At 41.0% G+C, this 18,477-nt stretch overlaps 1 protein-coding gene across 1 annotated transcript in view; it reads right to left on the bottom strand.

Annotated features, from left to right (window-relative positions):
• Positions 1-453: 453 nt before the first annotated feature.
• LOC138266552 (dehydrogenase/reductase SDR family member 4-like) overlaps positions 454-18,477 on the bottom strand; it is a 208,403-nt gene continuing 190,379 nt past the window's right edge. The window contains exons 9-10 of the mRNA XM_069215404.1: positions 17,486-17,541; positions 454-990 (exon numbers count right to left, since the gene is read on the bottom strand). Coding sequence (XP_069071505.1) covers positions 876-990; positions 17,486-17,541 — 171 coding nt within the window. The 3' untranslated portion in view covers positions 454-875. The remainder of the gene's footprint in view (positions 991-17,485; positions 17,542-18,477) is intronic.

Raw genomic sequence — 18,477 nt, 5'->3', positions numbered from 1 at the left:
AAGAAAAGTGGCGCATCAGGACCGATGCACCACTTTCTTGTAAATCTGGCACAATGGAGCTGATCTGAGGCACCGCCGAGTCTGAAGGCTAAATAGGTACTTAGTACAAGAAGACAACAAACAAGTAACATTTGGAGGACTAAAAGCTTGCTTATTTGAATAAACTCTTTTGCAGATGGATACCAGGATCAGATACATAGTGATGATCTGTAAATAAATCACGTTATCATAAAAAGCATGTTTTAGATCACTTACTTGAACTGCAGTACTGCTTTTCGGAGTGTCCTGCATTTTCCGACGATGGCTGTGGAGAACAGCATGAAGTAAGGTATGCAGGATTTAGTTTTCTGCAATAAGCAAGTTACTCAAACATTGAGGCCATGGATCAAAACTGAATCTGTCACACGTACTCTTTAAGGCGCAAGGAGCAACTTTATTTATAATATGTAAAATACAAAATAAAAGCCTTTAATACTTCTTTTATTTTAGCAACTACAAAGGGCAGATGATTTGCTGCCATCGCCCTCCCACAAGGTGAATTCAGGGACTAAGGGCCAGATGTAGCAAAGGGTTTTTCCCATTCTGTGTCAATGGGAAAATGTGTTCGTACATATGGCTCTAAATCACAAGCTTTCCTCTCCATACTAATGTTCATGACCTAAAGCAAACCAACCAAATAGCGCTGAAAACAAAAATTATGTTTTATGTATTACACTTCATTTGCACCTTCATGCACTGAGTACCATTTTGCTGTACTTGCTTGAAAAATAATGAATATAGGTATAAAGGCAGTTGTGTCTTAGAAAGGTGATTAGGCTTGTGAAAGCTGTGTCACCGTCGGTGTGTTTACTTCTTGTAGAGTATTTGTATTATTTTTAGAGCCTTGTCTTGTATCCTCCACCAACTACGACAGTCTCCCTGGTAACATAAGAGGCATCTGACGAGAAGAGAAAAGACACAATCCCAGCAAATTCCTCTGGTTCTCCAAGCCTAAGGACACAAAGAACATGAGGATTATTAAAATTGAATTAAATCGAAGTTAAAACTGCTTTGGGTATTTTTTCAGAGTTCACTTATTTCCAGTCGCAGCTCGCGGGTCTTACATGGGGAGGAGCGGCGCGTGGCGTGGCAGCAGGGAGGGTAGAAAGGGGGAATACTGATACTGCTGTAGCGACTGCAGGCAGAGACTCCCAGCCTGCCCTGCTGCCAATCCTGACGCTGCTCAGAGCAGCATCAGGATTGGCTGGGAGAACCCAGCCAGGGGGGCTCCCGGGCGGACTGGGGCCTGTGAAAGCTCTCTCCAGCCCGGCAACTGTGTTGCCGGGCTGGAGACAGCCTATTGCGCATGTGTGTTTGACCGGACCGAGATGGCCGGCCAAACATACATGCACTTTTGACAGGGAGAGCTGAGCACTCACACTCGTCACACTCGTCACCCCGTGGCCCTGCCCCTCTAGAAGAAAACGATAATAAACTAAGTTTAGCATTGGTTTCTTTTAGAGGTTTTGCAGCTGCCGCTGCTGGTGGGGGGCGAAGCTCCTCCACCCTAACGGAGGAGCTGCCCCTGCTTATTTCATTGAGCTCAGACTGTACTTACATTGATTCATATATTGGACTAGTTTGGGCGCCCCCTGCTTTTATTGGAAATTCTGATTTGTTATCAAAAATATCATAACCCATTTGTCTTGATAGTTGAAAAACTCTACTGCTTTGTTTGCCTTGAACTTATGGAAGATTTATGAAAACATTAATAGATGGATAATATATTTTGGGGAAATTGACAAAACTTTCACACAGCAAGCCATCTTGCTGCAGGAAAGGGAGAGGACAGGAATGCACAGTATTTAACAGTATATGGTGCATTCCTGCGCTCTGCCTGCCCTGGCACACAATGTGCTACCTAGCGCCAATGCAGGCACCCTTGAACCAAGGAGGTATTGTTTTTGTGCAGGAAGGAGTACCTTCCCGCACAACCACAATCCTCAGAGGCATTTTCCTCTTTCTAAGTGTACTGGATGATTCAGCACACTTAGAAAGAGGACACAACAAGGAGAAATATAGATCGTTCTCTTTGTTACGCCTCTTGGGGGGAAGGCGTACAATTCTGAAGCATCCTCAGGTCTACTACTCTTGGTAAATCTGGAAATGTATTAAAATACATTGGTGGATGAACACCCACGCTCTACCTATGTAGTGCACTCACCATGCAGGGTAATGAAAGGCAGTAACCTGCGCTGACTTGCGTTGCACTATATTTACCAAGCTTCGCAGGACCATGCTGGGTGGCCATGCATGGCTTGATAAATCTCCTTGTAGGATTTGTGGTGCTCTGCGTTGCCTTGTGTGGCACAGGGCAACCCATTACTTATAATAAATATACCCCTTAAATTGTGCAAATGAATGTTTCATTCATGGAGTTGCACAAAATTACACAATACAAAAGAAGGGACTTTAAGAAAAATAAAAATAAAAGACAGGTTAAAATGCATTAAAACACAAGCAAAACCTTTCCAGGTTGAGTGCCTTGCATTAGTTCACATATGTGCTACCCATCTCGCACTGGTCTTTTTTTAATTAAGAGTGAAATTCCAAACTTTTACCATAGGGAGACTCCAAAGTCATGGTTGGGATACCCCTATTGTAAAGCATATGGAGCATTTAAATGTTTGCTAAACTGTATATTAAATCAGTAAAACTATTCAAAGTTAAATATTAATGTTAATTATTAATTTAAGTATTTATTTTAAAGGTCGAAAACCAAGGCAATCACCTGAAAGGGACAATGAGTCCTCAAACTGTTGGCCCTCTGAGGGGAGAGAAGAGGTGGACGTCCTCCTTTTTCTTGGACCCAACCCTACAAAAGCACCTCTAGTCTCCCAGAGCATGAGACATTGACACCTTCATCTGAATGTGACTTTGACTCCCAGAATGGCTGCCACTGTGTGGGGGAGAAGAGGTGGGACCCTCAATCTCGATGGACACTGTGCTACAAAAGTGCTTCTTGTCTCCTGCAGCATGGGATGCCAACAAAATCACTTGAAGGAGACTGCAAGTTCCAGAACTGCTGTCACTGTGAGAGGGCATAAGAGCTGGACTCCTACTACTTCTTGGCAACAGAGTTATAAAAGCACCTCCATTCGACCACAGCGTGAGATGCCAACGCATCACCTGAAAGGCACTACAAGTTCTCAGAACCACCATCATTGTGAGAGGGTGTAGGGGGTGGATTTTTCCTTGGAAACAGTGCTACAATTTCATCTCCAGTCATCCACAGAGCTGATAAAATGACTGTTCAAAAAATAAAGTCAAGGGGTGAGTTTAGATATTTTGTATATAGTGCCACTATAGAGTGTTCTGCTTGGCTTTATATGTAAATTGGGAAAAGGGAAGTGGCAGTTAACTTCCTGGGGGTAGTAAAACCTAAAATATTGGCCAATCACCCCACTGAAGATTGCACTCTAGAAGAAAGGGGCATATTGATAGAGGAGCTATAATCAATCCTGTATCCTAAGAAGGCTTCCAGAAACACAAACTAAAAAATGCGTCTGAGAGTGCTGCTAAAAAAGAACAAGGGAAAAGGAGAAGTTAAACAGAAATCCAGGACTGGATTCTCCACCACAACAAGAGTCTAATAAGGCAGATACAATTTGTGGTATCACGTAAAAATTAGAAAGCTATATTGGTATTGGTGAGCTAATGGCTGATCTTCGCATTCTTTGCAGGACTCTGGGGAGTATTTCAGGAAGGACATGTCATTTCAGACAGAAAAGTGAGAGAGCCAACACAAAATATTGAGGTTAGCATGAAGAACAAAAAGATCAGTCTCAAAATAACAATTTAAGAAAATATCTGGTCTGACAAAAATCTGCATCTGATGGTGAAACGAATTGAAGAGGACATACAAGTTGAAACACCGGATGGACACCTACATTCTCCTGATTAAGTTTATTATTTAGAAATACAAAATTATGGGGATAAATTGTGCAAAATTAAAGTTGTATTTTGGTCACATTTGTGAGATGCCTGCAACAGAATTCCTGCAGAGGATGATTGGCCTCCATCGTTTATAAGGCACATGCCTTGTGGATAGGAAGTAGTAAGGCATGCATTTTCCTTTTTATTATCTGAAGCTCATGGAAAGATATGCAATCAAATGGACTTCAAAGCAGGCCTTGGAATTGAATAGGATGATAGAAAACAAGTTTGGTGAGACAGATATTATGTGCTACATTTAAATCCCTTATGGACTGAGCACCAAGTCCAGGCTCACTATACATCAAAAACAGGAGCTAAGCACTATATAAGAACCATTATAGATCAAGTACCCTATTACGGCGTAATAGTGCCTTGTCATTAAACCATGAACACTACACTTTTTCTGGTGTTGGAGCTAAACAATCCATATAGAATATTTTTTTTTATTAAAAGCACAGACACTGGCATATGTGGTTCAAAATGCTCACAGTACTGGGCTGATGAAGAACTTAGTGAGGAAAAACACAAGCCAACATTAGTTATCTGCTGGAAATTTGCCTTTACTGCTGTCAATTTGCTGGCTACAGAACTATGCAGTTTAACACTGCTAACCAGCGATAAAGTGCTTCTGATCCATCTTTCAACATGCTAAAACTCGCATACTCCTGATTGGCATAATTAATGTACCCATACGTCCCTAGTAAATGGTACCAATGTATAGCCAGAGCCTGTAAGTTAAATGTCACAAGTGGACTTCAGCACCCATTATACCACCTGACATCAGCAGACTGGCTGTGCAGATTTTAACTTCAAATTCGACCTGCCCCCTTTTGACAGGCTTTTCAAATATTTGTATGTCACCCCCAAGTAGGCCTTAGTGCCCTTAAGGCAAGGTGCCTGGTATTTAAAAGAGGACTATGTAAAGGTTTCCTTTTAACTTTTTCATTATAGTGACTAGAGCTATTTTTATTGTGGCAAGGCTGGCATTTCCATCATAAAACACTGGGATAAAATAATAAATACTAATACTAAATCGTGGGAATGGAACCAGCTAAAAAGTTAATTAAATAATTATTTTAAAAGTTGTTACATCTCCAATTCAATAGAGAAGTCATATTTTTTGAAAATATTATGCAAAAGTAACTTTTAGAAACTTACTTTTGCCCTGCCTCTATTCTTTAGAAACTAAGGGCCTCATTATAAGTCTGCTTATCTTCAGACTTGCAGTGATGGATTGACCGCTGCATGGCAGGCCGTCTGACTGCCAGGAAACCGCTGCCAAGAACATGGTCCCAAACGGGGTGACAGCAGTCGGAGTCGTACTCAGCCACTGCAGCACTAAGTTCGGCCCCACCGTGCTGATCATGACTCCACTTTCCACCTGCCATGAAGATGCTGGTGAAAAGCCAATGCTGGGGGACACAGAGGGTCCGTGAAGTGCCCACGAACATGTGCTGGGAGCACCCTCTGTGTGACAGCATTGGCCCCGGCTCCATAAGGAGCTGAGGCCGATGCCGCTACATGGTTTCCACCTGGCTGACTGGCGGAATCCTCAGATTTTGGAAGTTTCCGTCATCAGCCTAGTGTAAACCTTGTAATGGGGTCAGAGAAGAGCCCGCAAATCCGTGGCAGTCTCCTCTACACGGGGCTGTCGGGCCGACTGTAGTCCTGCCAGCTTCGTAATGAGGCCCTAAATCCACATTTTGCTGTCCAGTTTTGGCTAACTTATAGTTTGCACTTGTATAGGCGTTAATGAGGTATGAACTTGCCACTAGGATCAAACAATACATTACCTGAATTGGCAGAGATAACCCATCTGAACCTGACAAAATATGCAAATTAGGCTGGGAAGAAAATAGTTTGATATCAAAGTATCAAATCCTGATTAAATGTCACATCCTGCTTGACAGGTCTACTGGGTTTTTCACATGACACTTGGGTAAATTTCAAAGAGGCATCCCCTGTCATAAGCAAATGTTAGCTGACACTGGGGCAGGAACCTGCTGTTGTCTCCTCATCCAGTCAGGCCCAAATACAGTGGGCTTTTCTGACATTGTAGTGTCACAGCCTATTGTCTATGATATTTGGATGCACATCAAAGTGTGATGGCAGGTTGCCAAAACAGTTCTTGTGTACCCCATGTCTGGTTGTTGAAAACTCAACTTTGTTCTTCCGGACTGCTGTATCTGAGATCTTTGTGAGCACAGGGAACGGATTGTGATGTGGAGTTAATGGAGAACACTAGGATTACCATTGTATACCCCTCACACTCTTGAAGCCCTCACAGCCCACGTTTCATGTGGCTGCATACTTCTGCATTCTTGAAAATGCCCAAAGTCTGCATGGTTAGCCCCAGGAACCTTTACATAATGGGTTAGGTCATTCTCACGGTTCATTCCTATCTACTAGCTTATTGCAGGCATAAATGTGGGATCTCCAGGGAGCCACTTCAGAACACTTCTGGACACATGGAAGATCATAAGAATAGTGAACCTGCAGTTTGAGACCTGCGAAGAGCCCAGGAGACTGGACCTGCTCTCTCACTTGTACAAAGTACAAAGAAGCGGACTCCAAGGGTCATAAGTCTAACCTCCTGTTAAAGCTACAAGGAGACAACAAGCTACAGGCAGCCTTTTTCTGCAACTTCCCACCTGATCTATGGCAAGTGACCCTGGAATAAAACCTGCTATTAGACTTCCAGCCATCACCTGAGTCTCCAAGTGCCTCCCCTGTGGTCCTCAGTGTCTTTAGATGTGCATTCCTGTGGTCTACTCGGACTTAAAGGACTAAAATCAGAAGGTAAAATCTGTGATCAGGACGAACACGATTAATGTATCCAACCCATGTTCCATTTCAGCTAGTGTCAAGTTGCGCCTAGGTCCTGTTTATTGCAACCACTAACTTTCATTGAAACGTTGTGCTTCTTGGCACTATTTATTCTTAAAAGTTTTAAAAATCACATCTCTGTTTCCCCTGCATTGCATTTTTGTCATTTGAGTGTCACTTTGTTTACTAAAATATACTCTATTGTTCTAATTCATTTTGAGATTTATATTATTGTACAGCTTTATTGCTGTTTTAGTACTGCATAAAATAATTTTAACCAGATTTACAAGGGTAAAGTGCCTCCTTGTGCCACACAGGAATCCTTTTACATTATTGTGGCTCAAGGGACCAATTTTCCCAGCACCATATTTACAAATTTGTGCAATGCATGCATTGTCCCACTTTGCGACCCCTTGCCTCACATTATGCCTGTGTCAGGCATAATGTTTTGCAAGAGGGATGTTCCGATGTTAGGAGGCCTGCAAAAATGGCGCAGTGAAATCTACAAGATTACACTGCGTCATTTTTTGTGTCAATTTAATGCCTGCTTAAAGCACCAATTTTATTCAATGTGCCTCCTTGCACTTTGCTACACTAGCGTGCATCAGTACTGGCGCACAAGTTTCTTGTAAATAGGCCCCGTTATTCATTGCCTCAAAGGTAAGATTGTCTACTCAGTGCAATAGTAGCTAGGGGGTTGAACTCAAGATAATTTAGTGACTTTAAGGGTTCACCTTCACAGGGATTGTGCATTTCACCTAAGGTGGTTTCTTAGCCCCCTCAACTAATAACCCAATTTCTTACAATATCTGAGACTAGTTCTTGAGTCTTAATAGAACATATTTCTCAAGTTGAGGATTTCAGCATGCCTATCCAAGATTGCCTTAGGCGGGGTTTTTGATGGCAAGAATAATAGGGATCCTACAAGAAAATCTAGAGGTGTTTTCATATATTGATGACATCTAGTTCAAAGATGAAGGTTTATCTGAGCACTTAAATAGGGGATGACGAATAGTGAGTCCTTTCGTCCATCATAAGAATACAATAAACTTTTAAATATTCTAAGATTTTTCATCTTTGCATAATATTCCTTGGATATGAATTATCCAAGGAGGGTAAAGGATTGACACCAGAGATCCTGCAGAAGTGTTCTACTTTACAACTTCCAAACACACTGAGAAAATTGCAAGTTCTGAGGGCGCTTTTGAACTTTGGATGAGCTTACTCATTGCAGTAGGCTGAGTAGGTTAATCCCTTATACTGACTAATTACTCCCAGATCTCTGGAGAAAAAAAAAACACATACTGCTATATTGCGCGAACTGCAAGCACACATAATATAGACAAAATAATTATAGATATGGACAACAAGACAAGCCTATTAATTAGAGTTATTACTGGAACTTAAGGCTACATTTATATAGTCTACAATGTGGGACAGATGACCCCCAACCTCACACAAATCACACATATATTCTGTAGCAGGAGAACAGTTTATTCCTACTGAGAAAATCTTCAAAGCAGCACAGGCAGCAATTTTGAAGGTGCATCCTCTTTCACATGTATAGTAAATAGTTGTAGTTCTCCTATACCTAGGCTTGAGGTAGCTAGTGAAGCTAGTATCCCCAGTCAGGTGCTCTATGCCTTTGCTGTACTCACACACAAAATGCGGCTATTGTAAGGTTTGCGCATGACAAGTATTTCTAAAGTATATGCAAAGTATCCCACAAAGTCCAATCCATTTATCTGTAAATGAGGAGAAGAGCTTATCCTATGTGGCTAGCTTTACGTAGCCCACGATTGGCACTATGCAACACTAAGCAACAAAATTCTCTGAATTGTGCTACAGTGCAGGAAAATTGTGAAGACAGTGACTTCAGCACTAAACTTGTAGGTTATTCCTTGCACAAATAGAAGACAAAAATGGCCTTTTACATGATTTACAGAAGGCTGCTCCATCAGTCCCTACAATATTTGTGTCAGATTGAGGATTATATATACAGGTTTAAAAAGTAGACTTTCCACTCTGGCATCTAAACAGATTCAGAGATTCAAAATGTAAATTGATAAAAATTTAACTGGCTTTGGAGAAAGGTAACTTTTGCACAGAACAAGCTTTTTTTGGTCCATATACAATGCAAAATGGCCCATAAGTGTGACGGAATTCATGCTGCTGATTTATCTGCAAAGACATTGATGCTTTAGTAGCTGCTGTGTCTCAATCTCAAACACGGATGCAGACATAATGCTGGTTATACTGAAAGGCGAAAAGCCTTCTGACATTTTCCCTTCCATATTCTCGTACAACCTCACCCAAAAATGTTCCTATGTTTGATATACTTGGCATCAGGACTGTAGTTAGAAGTGTATTTTTAGCGAGGCGAGGCCCTCAGCTGTGACCAAACATTAAAGTTGTACTCTTTAGGTGCATTCTTTTCCAAATACTGGTTGTACTACTATATATCGAACTCCAAAATATTGTGGTGCAAGAGTAACAAGGACAGAATATCACAAGGTAAGTGCATATAGCATGGTATAGATTTACTATTCCTAACACCACATCTATATACCTTGAAGATATACATATCATGTAGGTAAGTAAATGTGAAATAAGGTAAAGAAAATCTATACTTATTTACCTGTTGATATGTTGGATTCAATATTTTGTCATTGCCATTCCGTGCCTTTGATATTGTGGTTTCAATATTCAGGGAATGAATATGTGGATTGTTTGAAGGTACATATTAAAGCACACTCAATAAACTTTCACAATCCAACTTTAAATCTTATCAATTAAACAAGATTTAAAGTAGAGGGTTTAAAGTACTTAAGTAGTCTTACTCTCAACTTTGTGTATTTTTTAAAATGTTCAAGATTTTTGAAATGCAAAGCTTATGAAGTTCATTTAAAGCTGGCCTCAGCTCAGAGCCCTCCCTCCCACAACTCTCACCTTAGGTGGTGGCTGTCCAGCCTACACACTCATTTTCTTTTTCTGGCGGATGCTTTACCTGGGTCAGCCTGCAAAAGGAAATCATCACACCTGGATGGCCCAAAGGGATAACCTTATCTCACATAAAGTTAGAAAACCTCTTCTTCTTTTTAAAGTGAGGAGTTTTGGAATTGCTCCTAACATCATAAGTGAAGTTTCAATTACCTCGCCACTCATTTTAAATAACTTTACAGAGAGCTAGGAGTGTGCGCCACAAGACCTTTTGGGAAAATTATTGGTGCACAGCGTGTTTCAAATATTTTAGGGGTACAACAATGGTGAAAAGTAAATAGAATGTATTTGCTATTTACAGATGAAGTTGTGAAGGTCTCACAATAAATTTCATTATAAGGTTGTGACAAAAGATCGATAGTTCACTTACATTTGATCAAGAGCACCAGTCAAAACTGCATGGACTTGATGCTGGCTTGTACATTGACATATACCCCTCATAATCAAAGGCTGGTTCTGGAAATGTGTTGTATTAAAGGAGACCTTTGTTAAATATTGACCAGAAAACAGGTAGGCATGGTAAAGGATAGATGTGGCCTGGCTGAGGACACTTGTTCCGTCTCAAGTTAGAGGAGCCAGAGATGGGCAGGCAGCAGCACTGCCTCAAAGGGTCAGAGTAGTGGTTTCATGGTTTGCATCTAGAACCCTGCACTATGATAACATCTCTCTTTAATGCTGCTTGCATGTTACCTCCCATTTGGATGCTATGGAGTCCTCCATTTCCAGAATTATGGACAAGTGCCCCTATTTCACATGCAGTTGACTCCTTTCGATATCCTACCTTGGATACCATCAGAAACTGCAAGCCACCCTCCAATTCATAATATCCAAGCTTTACTACGTGTGCAGCGTATACCTTGGCTCATGTGCATTCATCATACACAAAATACAACTAATCTAAAATGCTGCTGCAAGAATTCTTCTCTGCGGTCTCCCAAGAGAGCACATTACTTCAATCTTGGAATCATTTAACTTGCTACCTATAGCAAAAAGGGCAACATTTAGGGCACATTGATTTGTCCACAGAGCCTCCAAGGAAAAAGGACAGCTATGTCTACAAGCTATATTCAAGCAATGCAAACAACAAGACAATACACTTCAGGTTTGCACCAATTTACCATAAGAAACCCATAGGAGGCACTGTTTTCTCAGTATAAGCCGCCAAGCTCTGGAACTTACAATCGGCCAGCATTCAGAACATTCAGGAGCATATACACTTCAGAAGAGAGTAAAACATGGCTGTTTCATAGACAACTACACACTCAAGTTTGTCCTCCAATTTACAAATTGGAAACAACCTAAACAGCAAACTACGTTCGATAGACGGGTACGTTAAGGAGGGCTGACCCATGGTTCCCTGGGGTATTATATTGTTATGTTATTCTTATATACCATTTCTGGCCACACCAACACTTAGCGACCATCCAACTTTAAACTTTAGTCCTCTTATATTCACATAGGGCATATTGCTGTGAGGCAATAAACCAGCCATCACCTAATTACCATATATGGAACAACGTAAGAGACCTGCCATGCAGTGTCAATTGGAGGACTTTAACCTAGTACATGACTGCAGGCCCATCATATCTATACAATGACTGGTTCTTTACAGAGCACAATGACTTGAGGTATGGGATGATAGATACAATCCACATTCCAGCAGATTTCTCAACTTCTTTCTCCCTCCAACCATGCCAGCTCAGGCCCACAAATATACACAATATTTGTGATTAAACAACCCAGTGCAGCGATCATCTAAGAAGACTACAATAATAGGGAATACCATAAAGGGATCTGCAGAATTGTTTAAAGCTGTGAATATACTGAAACACCAAAAACTGCATGTATGTGTCTCTCACACCTCATCATCCACTACTGCATCTCATAACATGATAACCACACCTTGGAGGTCATCATCCACAACATGGAAAAACTTCCCAAATAGGATCACAAAGCAAAGACAAGACCCTTACATACGCAAACCACCCAATACGGCATAGTTTAATGCTCATGTTCGTAAGCTCTTCAGTGCCTCACAAAGGGGTAGTAAGCACTAGACAAATGCTGCAATAAAATACTATATGTATCGTTTGTGCATCAGCATGATTTCCTTTGATCTTAATGAAATCTTTGTTTCCAACTCACTTGAGAATTACAAAGCTAAATGTGCTTCATTGGTGCTTCGTGATACAGTTTTTTACATTTTATATGCATGTGTTTCTAAAACATTTTGGGCCAGATGTATCAAGCTCCGGGTTTGCATTTCTTAAACAGCGAATTTCAGATAGGAATTTGCACATTAGGAAATGCAAACCCCAGGGTGCTGGGGGCCTAAGGCCCCCTCTGATGCACCCCAAAAACATATTTACAGACATGTGAAGCACACATGTCATTTTTAAAAATGCATTTATAATGCATTTTTTAAAATTGCACATGCTTACCACCAAATTGGATTTGGTGGTAATTGCATTTCCTAAATGCACAATTTGCATTTAGGAAATGCATGATGCATGTGCTTTGGGGTCACAATTTTAAGGAATCACTATTTTTGCGATTCCTTAAAATTGCACAGAGAATGCCTTTCATACAGCTGGAAATGCATTTTTGCATTTGCAAACGGCCGAATTTGTCAATTCGCACCGTTTGTGAATGCAAAATTGCTTGAAACATCTGGCCCTTTGTGAATTAGAAACAAATGAACATCCTACAGTCCTCATTTTTGCACTCACTGTATGCAGGGCCACTGGAATTATGTGTTTCTGCAGCCATAGAATTAGCCGCATAAATATGAATTTGCAGCATTTGCCACATAATCCATCATTTGTTGCATGATATACAGATTTTAACAAACATCTTATTGTGGCTCAAACGGATCAAAGGTCATTAAAAACACTGGAACCTGTGCTGCTGCACAGTGGAAGGTCCTTTGCATCGGTTGACCGGTCAGCATTCCAGCAGTAATTTGTTGTGGAACTGGTAATAATGAAGTGAAACCTTTGGCCAGACAGTGCTAACATGTGAAAATGCTATCAGAATGAAATAATACTTTAAATAACTCTTACCCATTAAGCCCCATAATTTGTGTTTTCTTGCCTCGTACTTCAGTCAATGTTGCCACATAATTTGGACCACCCCAGCCACGTAATTCCAGTGGCTCTGCTTGTAGGCCAACCAGATTGTCATCTTGCTTGCTTTGTAAAATCCTTTCACTTTACAGTGAGAGAAAAGAGTAACCAACTTCTCAACATTAAAAGAATAAGCAACAATTTGTCAGAAGACATAGCCTGACATTTAACTTCGGTCTTGTAACAAGATGAGACATTTTTATTGTTCAACTTCTGAACCACAACATGTTTTTTCCGAATATACTTTATGCGTTCAAATGTGCATTTAGTTTCCTTAGATAAATGTAATTTAAAGATAGATTTGATAATTATTCTGCGAACTGCCTAGGTCACTTGGGGTGGCCAAAGACTAAGGGGGTCATTCTGACCCTGGCGGTAGACTACCGCCAGGGCCAACGACCGCGGGAGCACCGCCAACAGGCTGGCGGTGCTCCCATGGGCATTCTGACCGCGGCGGTACAGCCGCGGTCAGATACGGGAAACCAGCGGTGTCCCGCCAGTTTCCCACTGCCCAGGGGAATCCTCCATGGCGGCGCTGCATGCAGCGCCGCCATGGGGATTCCGACCCCCTTACCGCCAGCCTGGTTCTGGCGGTTTTGACCGCCAGAACCTGTCTGGCGGTAACGGGTGTCGTGGGGCCCCCTAACAGGGCCCCACCAAGCTTTTCAGTGTCTGCTAAGCAGACACTGAAAATCGCGACGGGTGCAACTGCACCCGTCGCACCCCTTCCACTCCGCCGGCTCCATTCGGAGCCGGCATCCTCATGGAAGGGGGTTTCCCGCTGGGCTGGCGGGCGGCCTTCTGGCGGTCGCCCGCCAGCCCAGCGGGAAACTCAGAATTACTGCGGCGGTCTTCTGACCGCGTAGCGGTATTCTGGCGGCTCCCGCCGGCCGGGCGGTTACCGCGGCCGGCGGGAGTCAGAATTACCCCCTAAGGCCCATAGTTATACTTTTTTAGCGCTTCATTTGAGTCACTTTTTGATGCAAAAGCAGCGCAAACATACAAAATACAATTGTATTTTGTAAGTTTGCACCGTTTTTGGGTCAAAAAGCGGCGCAAATTTGGCGCTAAAAAAGTATAAATATGGGCCTAATATTGGCAGGCAGGGCCTCAATTATTATTCCAACATCACATTTTGGAACAAAGACAAAAAGTAAAAGATACAGGCTCCCTAAAGGCGAGCAAAGGAGTGCACTTGCCCCCAGTACCACCATGACTAATTTTGTGGTTTGTGTTTTATACAGCATGCTAGACACAAAGCAAGCACATAACAGATGACACAAAAAGTGTGAATGCTTCCTACACCAAGATACTGGTGGTCACCGAATGTAAATAAAAACACATGCAGCATATTTACAAGAACGTGATGCACCACTTTTCTTGCGTCGCCCTGTGCCCCCTTAATGACACCATATTGTAAATACGTCGCGCCATGGCCCACATTAGGACAACATTTTGGGGCTATTGTGGCGGGTTGCAGGATTAGCGCCAAATAATAAGGTGCTAATCCTGCAAAGTCAAGGGAGGCCTTTTAAAAACAAGAGCAGCGTCACTTTAACACCTGCCTCAGGCATGTGTTAAGGCGTAAAAATTATGGCAAAAATGGTGAAGTGAAAGCTTGTAAATTTAACTGCACGATTTTTACGGGCATCCCTGGGTGGGAATGCACCCCTAGGATACGTTATGCCTGGCACAGGCATAATGAGGCGCAAGGGGTTACAAAGTAGTGCAATGCATGCATTGCGCCACTTTGTAAATATGGCGTGGGGAAATGGGCTCCTGAAGACCACATTAGCGTAAAACAAATGACACAACCATAGCGCTAGGAGCTTGTAAATACCCCAGAGTTATTCCCCATGTATTTGTGCTGAACAATAGATCTAAAAGGCAATGGGAATTATGACAGAGTGCATACGTTTAACGGGATTGCATCATAGTGAAAGAGCAGATTGAAAGGACCATGGGGGAGGGTTTTTTGGGGAATATTTTCACATAAATTATATGAAAGCACACATTTTGGAAAAAAAGGGCTCGCCAGTATCTTGCATGGCTTATTTTTGCACAAGGACCTGCTTCACATAAAAAAGCCACTCAAGATACCTATAGGAAACTGATTTGAGATAAAAGTGTCTCTGGAGATATTTTCTACACAAACCAATCACTAGGGAGCAAAGTTCTAAGTGAAATCATAGAACGCAAAATGTTAAGAAATTTCACAAACTTTATGTAACATGAATTTAGGATATTTTTCAAATTTTGCCAGCCTACTAAAAAATCGTCCAGACATATGAAGGACATAAAGTACTACGGCCCTGATTGAGACTTTTTGACACTAAACTGAGTTAACACAGTTTAGCGTCAAAAAGTATACCACCAGCTAGCGCCATTCCAAGACGCCAGCCGGGCGTCTTATTTATGGAATGGCGCAATCCGGCGCAAAGGGTGGGCTAACGTCATGGACAATGAAATTAGCTGGGTGGGGGTGGCGTTATGGGAGAAGGGGGTTTTGCACCCAAAAATTACATTAGGCTGCTTAGAGTAAAAAAAGATGACTTTAACCAGCCTAGAGTCACTTCTTGATGCTAAACCTACCATACCACATGACTCCTGTCTTACAAAAGACAGGAGTGTTGCCCACCACCCCAATGGCCAGCATAGGGGCAAGGGTCCCCATGGCATGGTCATTGCACCCAGTGCCATGTATGGGTGCCCATTTCATGGCCCCAATAGCACTTTAAAAAAACACACCAATACTTACCTCTACTTACCTGGGATGGGGTGCCCCATCATCCGCTGCCCCTTTAGTGTGGGCGGGGGTGTCCTTTGGGTCTGGGGAGGGCACCTGTGGACTTATTTCATGGTGTTCCACCATGGAAATAGGCCCACAGGTCCCCTAAGACCTGTCCTCACCCAGGCATTAGATAACGGTGCTAAGCAAGCTTAGCACCATTATTCAGGCCCGCCTCCCTCCTGTGCACCATTTTTGCACGGAAGGGTAAATAAGGCACATGGGCCTTAGAGTCCTTTTTTGGCCGGGAACGCCTACCTTGCATCTCATTGACATAAGGTAGTTTTCCGCAGGCAAAAAATGACTTTAACTCCAATATTTTGATGCTAGACGGGTCTTGCGTCACAATATAAATTTGGAGTTACATTTGCGCTGAAATAGCGTAAAAAAATGACGCTATTTCAGCGCAAAAAGAGAATAAATATGCCCCTAGATGCATAACATGGAAGGGCATGACGACTGTGAAATTATAATTTTGCTGATCAAGTTATGCTATGGTGACAAACGCATCTACATAAACATGTTTTGTTATTTTCTCACAACTTACATTGCTGTAACAAATAGCCACAAAAACGTTTTGTGGGGACACATGTTGCAACAAAATCATCTCTCACTAAATAAGCTGAAGCAGGGTTGTTTTATTTTCTCGCCCAAACAAATTTTTACTGCGAACTTTGTAAATTATCTTAAGCATGTAAAGCTTATAAAAAAAGTTTCATAACGTATGTGTAGGAAAATATTCATAACTTTGCTCATCCCCCAGTTCCCTCACCATTAAAATGAGTAATACATCAACACAAAGGGCCAATTCTCAAAAGTATTCTCACCTCTAAGTTGAATTTGAATGCATAAGAACAAATACTTCCATTTACTTACAAGTGCAACTCACATTTTGTGTTCAGGAAATTTGACTGTACACTTTAAGAAATCTGTTTGCTATCAATATGTAGATTACTAGAGTATGCAGAAAGCATTACATTTGAGAAAACAGCTCCAAAGGGTGAGAATGACTATCTAACAAGGTGAACACTCACCCACGTTATGGTTGGAGGTTTGCTCAAGTAGTAAATCCCTATGCCTAACTTGAATGGGGGAAACATCCTCACAATGATGTGCCTCTGGAATATCGAGTTAGGAATCTCGATGCACCAAATATTGGGAACAAAATATCGAAGGACACAATTTCGAATGAAAAGTAATTATAGATTTTCTATGCCTAACTCCACACAAATATATTTATGCAAACAAAACAACTTTCACTTGTGAGTAACTAGAAGCTGAAAGAATTCCAGAACTAATCCCGGAAATCTGTGTGTCTCAGTTTCATAGGAATACTCGTGGGATTTCTCTGTAAACTCCAAAACAAGTTGGACTGTTACTCTAAAAGTGGGATTATGTATACTACAGTGTTTATCAATAGTTTGGAATATCAAGGTTTCACAGAACAATAATGATCCACAGGAGGTGTTTGGTGCTGTAAATTCTTAGGTGTACATATCAGTATGGTTAAAATAGTAAGAAAGTAAAGTATATACCTGGCGATGACATACTCAGTGGATGTATATATGATGGCAAAATGCTGAGAAATCGTAAAGTGACTTCACTCCGTACAAAGTACTTATAAAAAGTCGTGGTGTTTTCCTTCACACTGAAGGATAATTGTGTAGGTAAGTAAAAGGCTTTCCATTTCATGAGAGGATTCACCGCAGGCAGCCTGAAGAATGACTGTAATGAGATCAATCTTTTGCAGAATGTAAAGCACACTTATTACCTTAGGAATCCATAAACCTTGATCAGGTCTTTCAAAAAATCTTCGTTAGCCCATGCCTGTATCAAGAAAGGGTAGGAAAAACACAACTCTAAGTTTATTCATGTTGTCCCTGTCACTTAACAATTTCAAATTTTCAACATTTACAATTCATGACCTTGCATTTCAGAAAAGTGTATCCACTCATCCTTTCCTTCATACACTCACCTAAACTCAATAAACTAATGAAGTCCACAATTTTAGTACTCGATCAAATTTGGGTTATCATAGAAAACCCTCCACTTGCTATAGAAAATACTACGTTTAGAGGTATTTCAACACTGCAATATCTCCACCAAGGATGTAAGTGGGTGAAGGAAATTTAGCCAGTGGGTGTCCTGGTAGATTATGCATTTTGCAAATGTCTATTACCAACAAACTGTATGCCTGATTGAGACGTTCTAACCTTCTCCATACACAAGAAACATTTCATGTGGGGTCTGTGTCTCAAGTCTACTCAGAAAATGTGAATGATAAATGGGCCTCTGACCTACTGTCTAAATGTTTGTTTCCATTCTTTCAGCCTTTCAATACCTGTTCCCATCATTTACTGATCAATTACCATTTGATAAAACTATTTTTATTCTTCTTTTTATAAAGTTTAATTAATATTTTTATTCTTCTGTATACTTTACTGTAGCGGCACCTCCCTATGATAAAGTCTAGAGAAAAGTCAACATCCTTATTTGAGTAAAGAAAGGTAAAAATATTTTATATCAAATAGTAATAAAAATTAATTTTATACATATTTTAAATGTGGAACAAAATAAAACATTCTGCAGAACTATTAACTTAACTTAAAATGTATGATTTGACTTTAAGTATGATTGTTTTCTCCAATTGTTATTAAAAATAGATTCCCACCTACGTTATCTTTTTAATTATTGATTCATATTTATTAAAATTGATGTAAAAATAATTTAAAATAATATGATTATATTTTAATATAAAAGTCA

This window comes from Pleurodeles waltl, chromosome 11 (genome assembly GCF_031143425.1).
Source record: "Pleurodeles waltl isolate 20211129_DDA chromosome 11, aPleWal1.hap1.20221129, whole genome shotgun sequence".
In the NCBI taxonomy this organism is placed as follows: Eukaryota; Metazoa; Chordata; class Amphibia; order Caudata; family Salamandridae; genus Pleurodeles; species Pleurodeles waltl.
This window is presented reverse-complemented; position numbering and strand designations above follow the sequence as displayed.